Below are 12,818 nucleotides of genomic sequence, written 5' to 3' on the forward strand. Positions count from 1 at the left end.
ATGTAGAAAAGGAGGAAATGTTTCAGAGCAGATATGAAGGTTTTCAGCAGGTTAGAACAAATGGCTAGAAAGAGCCATTCCAATTGGCAAGATTTAAGGGCAAGTACATTATACAGTGGCATACTTTAAATAGGGAAGGGAGATATCCACATGAGCAGCCCTTTGACAGAAGCAGAAAAGTATTATTTTTGTTTTGTTTTTTAAAGATATTTATTGAGTTTTTCCACCTTTATACATTAAAAAAATCAAAAACAAAAAACAAAAAAGTTAAAAACACATAAAGTTTACAATCCTTATTTTCAATAACATATTTCCCTGACTTCCCCACACCTCCCCTTCTTATATTCCAATTCAAATTGTTAATTCAACAAGTTCCTGTCCCCAATTTTTGACCTTTTTATATTTAATTCATTTTTTAAAAAACACACCAATTTTAACTTATAAACATCAATATTTAAACATCAGTGCTCATTCTTAAAACTTTTTTCTAAAGTCGACCCAAATTCCCTTCCACGAATTCCCCAATTTTCATACTAATAACAAAACAAAATAAAAAAACAGATTATTATTCTGCACCCTTTGGGTTCCCAAACCCCACCCCCCCTTTCCCGGTTTCAATCCCCAACAAATGACCATCAGTCTTAGTCTACTATCAGCCTGGAGACCTCACGTCCGAGGCTCTTAATTCTCTCTCAATTCCTCTCTGCTGGTTTTTTTGGTAGTCCTTAATATTAAACACCAGATCTCGGAGAAGCTCTGTCCCGATAGGGTCCATATTTCTTCCAGCCAGACCTCCATACTTAAAAGTGGAGCCTGAATCTTGTTTCTTACTCCTTTTAAGTCCAAATGTCCCAAAAGCTCCAACTTTCACCTTAATCAAATTTGTAATCCATAGGTCTTCAGATCTCCACATAAGGAGATCTCTCCATTCTTCAATCTTCAATTCAAAACAGATTTTCATCATCCAGTACTTATTTTCCTTTGTAGCCATCATGTCAGGCCTCTGGCTCTCCTTTGTCATCTGCAACATTACATCTCCTCCTTCCTTTTCCTCAGAAACAACATATATCTCTTTCTCCACACTCTCAAATCTTTCAAGTTTCTCTTCTTGTCCAGCTGCATGGACTTCATGAGTCAAGTCCTTATCAAATTCAATGGATTTGTTTACTGTTAAGTCCAGAGTTGCAACATTTGTAGCCAAAACATCAATTTGGCCTTGTAACTTTCCCAAGAGAAGAAACACTCTGTCCAATTTAGCTTGAATTTTTCCTCCTTCAGCCATTCTTGTAATGTCCCAAAATCCCCTCTAGAGGGATTTTGATTACTTTATCTTCCTTCCAGTTCAAATCCAAAAATCAAGTTTGTATCAGTTCTTCCTTGTTTTCAACAAAATATAACCAAATTGTAGCAAATATATCCAGCAGAGATAGCAGAAACAAAATTCTCTTTTTCCTTCTTGACAGCTAATTTGACAGCTGTCAAACCCCTTTATATCTCCTCAACAGGCTCTCTCGCGGATCACTCCCGGGTCCGGGGGGGAGGGGTGGCACTTCAGCTCTCAAAATTAGCTCTTATCCTCCAGTGAAATTACTTATACTGCCAAATCGTGAAATTAATGTCTTTTACCCAATAAAGAAGAAGAAATTCTCTCGACCTTAGTTAGCTAGTCCTTGCTTTAGATTATTTATAAGACGGGGAGACGGACTTCCTGTTTGCGCCTTCCCCGATCGTGCCTAATTCAAAAAAATTTTTTCCTTTACAAATCCAATTTCCGTATTACTCACGGGTTGTTGCTTTTAGAGTCCAATTGTTCACAAGAAGAAGTCAGCACTCTCCGACCATGGCATGCGGCTTCACTCCGCAGGAGAAGCAGTCGACTCTCAGCACCGCACCGCTCACCCCTTCCCCTGTTCCGAAGCCTTTAAAAAGGCTCCTTCGCGGGTCGGGGGGCGCAAATGGTGCCTGCCGAGTCACCAAGTTCACAGGCTTCAGCGGCTGTGATTTCTGAGGGTCCCCGCGTCGCCGCAGCGGCAAGACCCGGATCCTGCGGAGCCGATTCCCTCCAGAGCTCGGAGGGAATCCGCCATTAGCCGATGGCGCTAACCCGGCAGTACACTTAAGAAAATCTATACCTGTGGGATATTGGGAAACAGTAGTGTAGTTATTGGAGAGAGAGGAAGGAATGAGTGTGGCAAATATAATGGGTCCTGTAATAGCAAGATGACAGAAAGAGCTAAGAACATTTTGCTAGTATAATTTATTGCATTTTTCAATATCTCTGGTTTTCAGGATTTGTAATTATTTTTTATTTTCTCATGTGTGTGTTTTTAGACTTTCTTTTTGGTTGGTTTGTAGCTACTTGACCCATGTGTGTTTCCTATATAGCTTATAACTATATCTCTTCCATTGTTGCAGCCCAGAACTGTTAAGTAGATCTCATGCGCAAACTTTGGAGAGCTTGGAGTTCATTCCAAAACACGTTGGTGCCTTCACACTGGAAAAATACGACAACATTAAGAAATATCTCATAAAGGTATTGTGACTGTTGTTAAATAAGTTCTTATCTATAAGCTAGGATGCAAGCAGGGAACACACTGTGTTCAGTAAACGGGACCTGCATGCATTCCTACTATAAGTGAGGATTTTGTCACAAATAATAAGTTTGTAAGAACACTATTTCCAGTTCTTCCCTCAGCTCTGCTATAAACTCCTACAGATTGCAGTCTTTGGTATAATTTCCAGATGATACTAGAGCAGGGGTCAGCAAACTTTTTCAGCACAGGGCCAGTCCACTGTCCCTCAGACCTTGGGGGGGTGGGGCGGACTATATTTTGAAGAAAAATAATGAACGAATTCCAATGCTCCACAAATAACCCAGAGATGCATTTTAAATAAAAGGACACATTCTACTCATGTAAAAACACGCTGACCATCCGCGGGCCGGATTTAGAAGGAGATTGGGTCGGATCCGGCCCCCGGGCCTTAGTTTGCCTACCCATGTACTAGACTAGAGCATTGATGTTGTAATAATAATAATAATAATAATAATAATAAAAAAAATAATAAAAATAAAATAATAATAATTTCATTTATACCCCGCCCTCCCCAGCTAAGGCTGGGCTCAGGGCGGCTAACAAGTAATAATAAAAACAAGTTGAATGAATACAACTTAAAAACAAGATTAAAATACAACATTAAAACATTGAAACATTAAAATGCAGCCTCATCACAGGAGGAGAAAGGAAAAAAGATAGAGGGCGAGGGAATCAAATTGCCTCCAAGCCAAAGGCCAGGCAGAACAACTCTGTCTTACAGGCCCTGCGGAAAGAAATCAGATCCTGCAGGGCCCTGGTCTCATGAGACAGAGCGTTCCACCAGGCCGGAGCCAGTGTTGAAAAAGCCCTGGCTCTGGTTGAGGCTAATCTAATCACTCTAATATTGTAGAGTAAATGTTCTTCTTTTCTATAAGATGGGTAAGGTAAAGGTAAAGGGACCCCTGACCATTAGGTCCAGTTGTGGCTGACTCTGGGGTTGCGGCGCTCATCTCGCTTTATTGGCCGAGGGAGCTGGCGTACAGCTTCCGGGTCATGTGGCCAGCATGACTAAGCCGCTTCTGGCAAACCAGAGCAGCGCACGGAAACGCCGTTTACTTTCCCGCCGGAGCAGTACCTATTTATCTACTTGCACTTCGATGTGCTTTCGAACTAGGTTGGCAGGAGCAGGGACCAAGCAACGGGAGCTCACCCCGTCGCGGGGATTTGAACCGCCGACCTTCTGATCGGCAAGTCCTAGGCTCTGGTTTAACCCACAGCGCCACCCACGTCCCATAAGATGGGTAGGTTATGTATATTGTTTGAACTGCCATTGCTTTAAACGAAGAGCGTTAAATAAATATGAGTGTTGCAATCAAGACTCTGCTTTTTTATGTAGCCACCTAATTCTCTGACCCTTTTCTTTTTAGGCGTGTGATACTCCCCTGCATCCTTTGGGAAAACTTGTTGAGACCCTAGTTGCTGTATACCGAATGACGTATGTAGGCGTGGGAGCTAATCGGCGGCTGTTGCAGGAAGCAGTCAGGGAAATTAAATCCTACCTCAAACGCATCTTCCAGCTAGTCAGGTAAGAAAAAACCAATGAACTTTGTCTCTCATTTAGTGTAAAACCTTTATACTTCCACCTTTCTCTTCACAAACATGCATAAAGAAATGCATTTGTGCAGAAAAGCTGATCATCCAGCAGCTGTTGAATTGTTGCTAGGTTCCCCTGCAAAAAAGAAAATCGAGGAGAATTATATTTGAAAAAATGGTTGCAACCCTTGTTAAGAATTTTTGACACAGTTTGGTGAGTTGTGGTTAATTTTACACACGTTTTGATTTTAAGATTCCTGTTCCCTGATCTTCCTGAAGAGGGCAGTTCAATCCCACTTTTGGTGACTGAGACCAAAGGGAGGAGATCATTCTGTAGTGGAAAAAATGACTCCAGGCCAGAATCTCCGGAACCAGGGTATGTAGGTAAAAATCTGTTTAGAAATGCTTGACATGGGGTGGTAGGATCAGGGAGGAAGATCTCCATAGCTGCTCCTTCTCTGATCAGTGGCTGGGGCCAGACTAGTCCTCCCGTTTCTGTGCTGATATTCCTGAGTTCAGTGTGTGCATTTGCACACCTCATAGTGTCAGTTGTTCCTCACACACAAATATGGAACACAATTGTTGTGATAGGAATTTTATGGTCTTAGATATATGGTAATGTTCATAAGTGTACCAACCAAGCACATACATAGATCAGTACAGGAAGACCAACCTGGAACCATTTTGATTCCTAAACTGAGCGAGTGTTTTCTCTGCAAGGTCAAAGTGGGAAATCTCCCATTGTCTCTTTCCTCACAAATCCTGTCTTAAGGGCACATTTAAGATATCAATAGGGTGTGAGCCTGTGACCTGTCCCAGGATCTAAGTATTTATCACTACAAAAGACTGGCCAGGCTCCCCAGGCAATCCAATCAAGTAACCTGCCATACAGGAGATAAACAAGGACAGGAGAAAAACAACATTCAAATTTCTGTTTAGACCGCCTTTGCTGTGATGTAGGTGTGATGTATCTGAGGGGTGGTCTTAGGTTACACCCCTTCTGTGATGTATGTATGATGTTTCTGGGGGTGGTCTTGATCTACAGGGTGGCAATTTTGAAAGTCTTTATAAGGCCTTACACGCCATTTTTCTGGGTTCCTCCTCCTCTCCTGCGGGTGAGGGCAGGACCCTGTTGCAACAGATCAATAAAGATCAAGCTTACTAGCTGCTTTGCTTCTCAATATTCTCTGGTTGGCCTCTGTTATTCTCTCCTACCAATAGGGAACCTATGTAAGGACTCTATATGGGCTCTTGGATACCCCATAAAAGAAAAGGACAATTTTTTGTTTACAACATTGTTCCATAATTAGGGTTGTGATGTCATCCAACATGGACAAACATTTAAGCTGCTCAGGAGCTTAAGAACTGAACAGGGGATTGCTCTTTGTGGAACGAGGAGCAGAAATTTTGGGGAGTGAATTTCCTATCACACCCACCCACCTTTCCTTGGACTGGTTGCCTTTCTTCCTCAACATGTGTTGTTGATAGGACAGGTTGGTAATTATCTAGGGGATGAGGGTTCAACAAGAAAGACCTGGTTATGTTTAGAGTGATACCGCATAGACAAATGTTCCCTGATACCAAGATGAGGGATTCGTTGGAATGCAGATAGAGAGAATTGATAAGAATAAATTATCTGTTGTGACCTTGACGGAAGTGTACAATAGATATGCCTTCTTGTTTTGGCTCATCTTCCTCTCTTTTCCCACCTCCTTTTTTCCCTTTTTTTCTTTTTCCCCTTCTTCTTCTTCTTCTTTCCTTTTTCTTTTTTCTTTCCCATAATGGCTTATGTTTTACGCCATGTAATTTGATATTTTTTGTAGATTTTTAGCTTTTTTCATTATCATTTTGTAATTTTGGTTCTCTATATTTATATGTATTTGTGTCAGGGAACTGTCATCGGCTCAGGGGGGAGAGGGGAAAAGTCGGATGGATTACAGAGGGCCCCCAAAGATCATGGGAAGCAGCTCCTCCTCCGCGGAGGAGAGTAACCACGCCTCCAGTGGAGAGGAGCTTCAGGGCTCGGAGGAGGCGAGGCGGTGCCAGGACACCTTGCCTGAGCAAAGCAGGGAGGAGAGAGGTCCTCCGTTACCCACACCCTCCTTGCGCAATAAGCTTTCGCGCTGAGAAGGGAGGCGCAGACTGGGCATCAAGAAACTACTTTGCTGGGGAAGGTTTAAGGACCGCCCACTCACGGATTCTGCCAGTGAATGAGCCAGCCACGGGAGAGTGGCGCTCTGGACAGATAAAGTTTATTTTGGCATCAAAAGCGAGGCTTCACAGCCGAGGAGGGAGGCATTTGCCTGCTTGCTCTCGAGCAACCCCTTGGAACCCCAACAATTTGTTTAAAGCAAAATAAAAGTATTTTAAAAAAAGAAATAAAAGATAAGACAGGTTGAGGAGAGTCGAGCCATATAATAAAGATTTCTGTGAGTTGCCCCTCGTTCATCCAAAGCTCTTCCTTCATTTTGTGTTTTTCAGCTATGTGGTCACAAGCTCTGGGTTGCTGCTTCCTGTGTTGCTACCGCGACTCTACCCCCCTTTGTTCATGCTGTACGCCTTAGACAATGAGCGAGAGGAAGATGTTTACTGGGAGTGCGTCCTGCGTCTGAACAAACAACCAGACATGGCTCTGTTGAGCTTTTTGGGGGTGCAAATGTAAGCATGCTTCAATGTGTTTCTCCTGGCTAGAGAATGCAGTACAGTGGTACTGTACTTAATAAGTACAGTTAAGTACTTAATTCATTCCAGAGGTCCGTTCTTAACCTGAAACTGTTCTTAACCTGAAGCACCACTTTAGCTAATGGGGCCTCCTGCTGCTGCTGGGGCATGATTTCTATTCTCATCCTGAAGCAAAGTACTTAACCCGAGGTACTATTTCTGGGTTAGCGGAGTCTGTAACCTAAAGCGTATTGTCAGGGAACTGCCATCGGCCCAGGGGTGAGAGGGGAAAAGCCGGATGGATTACAGAGATCCCCCAAAGATCGTGGGAAGCAGCATCTCCTCAGCGGAGGAGAGCAACCACACCTCCAGTGGAGAGGAGATGCAGGGCTCGGAGGAGGCGAGGCAGTGCCAGGACACCTTGCCTGAGCAAAGCAGGGAGGAGAGAGGTCCTCCGTTACCCATGCCCTCCTTGTGCAGTAGGCTTCCGCACAGAGTGGGGAGGCGCAGACTGGGCGTCAAAAAACTACTCTGCTGGGGAAGGTTTAAGGACCGCCCACTCTCAGATTCTGCCACGGAATAGAAGCGCTCTTCATTTTAACGGTTTTCATCATCAATAAGAAACCTTTTAAAACAGACTATTGAAGCTTATTGCCTGATTGCTCTTGAGCAACCAGCCAATACTTCTAACGTATGTAACCTGAAGCATATGTAACCCGAGGTACCACTGTACTTATTTCCTGTTTGTTACTGTCGGGGGATTAATTGTCACCTCTCACAAAGGCGATTTAGAGCTCTCCAAAGTCTTTTGGGCAGAAGGCTGAGATTTCCTTGCTCCGCTAGTTTTCATATGGCCATGCCACAAAGAAATGTGCATTCTTCCCTTAACTCAATCTTTGCTCTTAAGCCAACCTGGTGTCCTCCCAGATGTTTCAGACAGCAACTCCCAGCAGCATCAGTGGAAGTTCCAGTCCAGTGGCATCTGGAGGGCACCAGGTCCAGGAAGCTTGCATTAAGATGAGCCAAAAAGTTTTTGCTTTGATCCACTCAGTTGGCTGATCCAGATATATGAGGAAATTCCACTATGCTAAGCACTCAGTCCCTGCTCCTGCCAACCTAGCAGTTTGAAAGCACATCAAACTGCAAGTAGATAAATAGGTACCGCTCCAGCGGGAAGGTAAACGGCGTTTCCGTGCGCTGCTCTGGTTCGCCAGAAGTGGCTTAGTCATGCTGGCCACATGACCCGGAAGCTGTACGCCGGCTCCCTCGGCCAATAAAGCGAGATGAGCGCCGCAACCCCAGAGTCAGCCACAACTGGACCTAATGGTCAGGGGTCCCTTTACCTTTACTAAGAACTTGGAACCTCAATTATATATTTGTAAGGAAGTGTGTTAGAAAACAAATGTTTTTGTTTAACATCCTTTCTTCCATGACTGGAAAATAATTAACTATACTTGTGGTACTTCTTTCAGGAAATTTTGGCCAACGAAAACCTCTATTCTTGGTGAAAATAAAAAGGTATGCTATATTTCATCTGGAGTTCTCTTAACAGCATATCTTTGATAGCCTTTGAATTGAATAAAGCTAGACTGCAGTCACTGTGTCAGTTTTAATACATTGCTGTTTTGGTTAGCACTTCACATTTATATGTCAATCATTTTTACAGTGTACAGTGTACAGTTCTTCTAGATGCATGGCTCCAAGGACATGTAATATTTATCGTTATCTTTTCTGTCATTATTTCACTTAAGTGATTTTTTTATAATGATCCCCAAATCATTGCTTCATTAAAACATACAGTACAATCTAATTATTCATTGATTTGGGTGGAGGCTTTCTGTGGTTTCCTTTTAGATGTTCATATTCTGCATGTGGTTAAGTTGCACTTTCTCTATTAAAGTGAAAGCAATAATCCTTCCATATGGAATTTATAAAGTGCAGGTGTCCAGTTGGTACATTCTGCATGCCAGAGGCAGGCCACAGTGCTATTGCTAAACAGGGGGAAAGTGAGAAAATTTTGTGTTTTGCAGACTAGGCACCTTTGGGCCAGCACAGTTGGATGATATTTTGTGCCCATCCTGACTGCTAGCATCTATAGAGCACAACCATGATGAGGCTGAGATTTTTGGATATGGCTCAGAAAGAACAGGGCAGCGGCATGTCCCCAACTTGATATTCCCAGCCACAGTTATGTCTTGGCTTGGTTCTCATAAAGTGGGGACCCAAAGTATTTTGTAAGATGATAATATTCACTGAAGGGTTTTGAGAGTTGCATTTCTCAAGCGCAAATGTCTATCACTAACTAGATAATTGTTCAAGTTGATCCTCTTCTTTCATTTTAATTGATCAAATTTGCACATGACAGAATCACAGCTTTAATTCTGTTTTTAATATAGTGACGATACAGAAGTAGGGATGGGCAGAGCAATCAAACTCCCTGTCAATTTTGCATGTGTTCATTCATAAGTCTGTTCTGTCATGTTTCCACGTTATGCAAATTTTTTAAAAACCCCACAAACAATCCGTTTGAATATAGTACATATTTTATCATAAAATAAAATTTTAAAAATTCTCACAATGTACCCATGGCTAAAATATATTTTATCCTAACCTATGCATGTGAAACTGGGACGCAGGCGGCGCTGTGGGTTAAACCACAGAGCCTAGGACTTGCCAATCAGAAGGTCGGCGGTTCGAATCCCTGCAACGGGGTGAGCTCCCGTTGCTCGGTCCCTGCTCCTGCCCACCTAGCAGTTCGAAAGCACGTCATAGTGCAAGTAGATAAATAAGTACCGCTCTGGCAGGAAGGTAAACGGCGTTTCCGTGCGCTGCTCTGGTTCGCCAGAAGCGGCTTAGTCATGCTGGCCATATGACCCGGAAGCTGTACGCTGGCTCCCTCGGCCAATAAAGCGAGATGGGTGCCACAACTCCAGAGTTGGCCACGACTGGACCTAATGGTCAGGGGTCCCTTTACCCTTTTTATGCATGTGAAAACACTCCCCTCCCCCCGAAACCAAGAACTGAGTAGCTAAATTCAGAGGTGTTCAGAATTGAAACTTTACTTATGTTACATATAATTACATTCTAATCGGAACATTAATCTGGGAGGTGAGGATCGGGTCTGTTTGCACTGCAGTTCACAGAAATCAAATTCCTCAAGCTTCCTTAAATGTAAGAGAACTAAAGCATAAAGCTTACAGCCCTGCTGTTTACTGTTGAAAATATCATTCCCACCCCCATTTGAAGTAGCCTTCTCTAAACTGGAATTCATGCAGAAACTGAACTATTGTGGTGCTCTAGAAGTTAAGATTTATTGCAGTCTTAATCCAGTATCTCTGATTACTTCTGAAATTGGTGTGATGAATTATTCTATCCAATACACTGTTAGAAATCATAATCATAGGTTTTCATTCTTATGCTTAGGTATTGCCAAATACAAAAGATGCCTGTTTTGCTTCAGCAGTGGAGTGCTTACAACAGATCAGGTAATCTTGAGCATTGACTCCTTATTGTCCTGTCTTTCTGGTCCTAATAATAATAATAATAATAAAAATTTTTATTTATACCCCGCCCTCCCCAGCCAAGGCTAGGCTCAGGGCAGCTAACAAGCAATAATAAAAACAAGTTGAATGAATACAACTTAAAAACAAGATTAAAATGCAACAATTAAAATATTGAAATATTAAAATGCAGCCTCATCACAGGAGGAGAAAGGAAGAAGAAAAAAGAAAGAGGGGGAGGGAATCGAATTGGCTCCAAGCCAAAGGCCAGGCGGAACAACTCTGTCTTACAGGCGCTGCGGAAAGAAACCAGATCCTGCAGGACCCTGGTCTCATGAGGCAGAGTGTTCCACCAGGCCGGAGCCGGAGTTGAAAAGGCCCTGGCTCTGGTTAAAGCTAATCTAACTTCCTTAGGGCTCGGGACCTCTAGGGTTTTGCTATATATGGGCCTTGAGGCTCTCCATGGGGCATACCTAGTCAGTAGCGCTACTTCCACTTGGTGATCTGAGGATTGTGGTCTTAGGCTTCGGTGGTAACGCATTTGCTAGGAAGCAAGCCCCATTATACATAGAGAGACTTACTGCCGAGTGAGCTGGAAGCATATAATGTATCACAATTTAATGTGTCACTGTGTAGAGCAGCCTTCTTCAACTGGAGCCCTCTAGATATTTTGGACTGCCACTTCCAACATCCCTGATCATTGGCCACTTTGGATAAGCTTGATGGGAGTTGTAGCCCAAAGCATATGCAAAGCACCAGAGTTTTGTTCTTCAGCCGATTTCTTGCTTTCATTTATGTGCCAAATTAAAAGGTGCAGTTCTCTTGTATTGGCTTTTTGACAGCTTCATCTCTGTACAGTGGTACCTCGGGTTAAGAACTTAATTCGTTCCGGAGGTCCATTCTTAACCTGAAACTGTTCTTAACCTGAGGTACCACTTTAGATAATGGGGCCTCCCGCTGCGCCGCCACCGCACAATTTCTGTTCTCATCCTGAAGCAAAGTTCTTAACCCAAGGTACTATTTCTGGGTTAGCAGAGTCTGTAACCTGAAGCATCTGTAACCTGAGGTACCAATGTATAGGTAAATCCTTTGTCTGCATCAAGGTATCAGAAACTACTGTTTTCTTCAAAGTGGAAACTTGGGTTGTGTGTTTGATTTTCTTGCTAGAGAATGGGGTAAAACAGAATTCGCTCACAACTATTTTTCAAGAATTTACCTTGCCAGCATCACAAAATGCTTTAATTTTGCTTTTTAAAAAAATGTCTTCCTAATAGTACAACTTTTACACCTGCTGACAAACTGAAGGTGATCCAGCAGACTTTTGAGGAGATCTCACAGAGCGTCCTTGAGAGTCTTCATGAGGATTTCCTTTGGTCGATGGATGATTTGTTTCCTGTTTTTCTGTATGTGGTGCTACGAGCCAGGTGGGCAGCTGTTTAATTTTTTACAAATGCAGTGAATCTTGTCATTTGCAATTTCAATGAATACTCATAGAATCATAGAATTGTAGAATTGGAAGGGACCACAAGGGACATCTAGTCCAAACCCCTGTAATGCAGAGATCTTTTGCCCAAAGTCAGGCTCTAACCCATTACCTCTCTCGCCCTGACCTAGCCACTGTGATCCACGCGACGGTCACCTCCAGACTGGATTATTGTAACTCGCTCTACGTGGGGCTGCCCTTAAGACTGACCCAGAAACTCCAGCGGGTGCAGAATGCTGCAGCGAGACTCCTTACGGGGTCTTCGCTGCGAGATCACATTCATCCGGTGCTTTATCAACTGCACTGGCTCCCGGTGGAGTACAGGATCAGGTTTAAGGTGCTGGTTTTAACCTTTAAAGCCCTATACGGCCTAGGACCCTCGTACCTACGGGACCGCCTCTCCTGGTATGCCCCACAGAGAAACTTACGGTCTTCAAATAAAAACATCTTGAAGGTCCCAGGCCACAGAGAAGTTAGGCTGGCCTCAACTAGAGCCAGGGCTTTTTCGGCTGTGGCTCCAACCTGGTGGAACACTCTGTCACAAGAGACTAGGGCCCTGCGGGACTTGACATCTTTCCGCAGGGCCTGCAAGACAGCAGTTCCGCCAGGCCTTTGGCCAGGGCACAGCCTGACTCCCTCCCTCGGCAATCTTCGTGGAGCTCTGGCCCAATGGTGGCCAGTGGCTTGAATTTAATTAATTTTATAATGAATGATTTTAGAGTGTTGTTTGTGTTGTACTTTTGTACTGTTTTATTGTTGTTAGCCGCCCTGAGTCCGGCTTTGGCTGGGGAGGGCGGGATATAAATAAAATTTATTATTATTATTATTATTATTATTATGACCCTGAGATTAAGAATCTTATGTTCTGGCAACTGAGCCAAGATAGGTGAAATGCTTAATTAAACAAAGTTCTGGGTCTAAGTGGACTAAATCAGTGTGTCCCACTCACATTTTATAGATTACATGGGGCTGAGATAACACCACTGTTGGCTCTGATCCAGTGGCAGTAGCACAATACTTCTTCATCTGTTACATGAGGGGGGGGTT

At 43.3% G+C, this 12,818-nt stretch overlaps 1 protein-coding gene across 4 annotated transcripts in view; it reads left to right on the top strand.

The window, feature by feature from the left end:
• ALS2 (alsin Rho guanine nucleotide exchange factor ALS2) overlaps window positions 1-12,818 on the top strand; it is a 56,041-nt gene that overhangs the window by 41,593 nt on the left and 1,630 nt on the right. For 3 of the 4 annotated variants that reach the window (XM_053362376.1, XM_053362398.1, XM_053362387.1), the window contains exons 26-32: window positions 2,416-2,533; window positions 3,962-4,119; window positions 4,381-4,503; window positions 6,609-6,785; window positions 8,261-8,306; window positions 10,212-10,273; window positions 11,563-11,712. In XM_053362376.1, coding sequence (XP_053218351.1) covers window positions 2,416-2,533; window positions 3,962-4,119; window positions 4,381-4,503; window positions 6,609-6,785; window positions 8,261-8,306; window positions 10,212-10,273; window positions 11,563-11,712 — 834 coding nt within the window. Of the gene's footprint in view, window positions 1-2,415; window positions 2,534-3,961; window positions 4,120-4,380; window positions 4,504-6,608; window positions 6,786-8,260; window positions 8,307-8,454; window positions 8,814-10,211; window positions 10,274-11,562; window positions 11,713-12,818 lie in introns of those variants that run through there. The other variant, XM_053362410.1, reaches the window with a different exon arrangement.

Source organism: Podarcis raffonei, chromosome 1 (assembly GCF_027172205.1).
Source record: "Podarcis raffonei isolate rPodRaf1 chromosome 1, rPodRaf1.pri, whole genome shotgun sequence".
Taxonomy (NCBI): domain Eukaryota; kingdom Metazoa; phylum Chordata; class Lepidosauria; order Squamata; family Lacertidae; genus Podarcis; species Podarcis raffonei.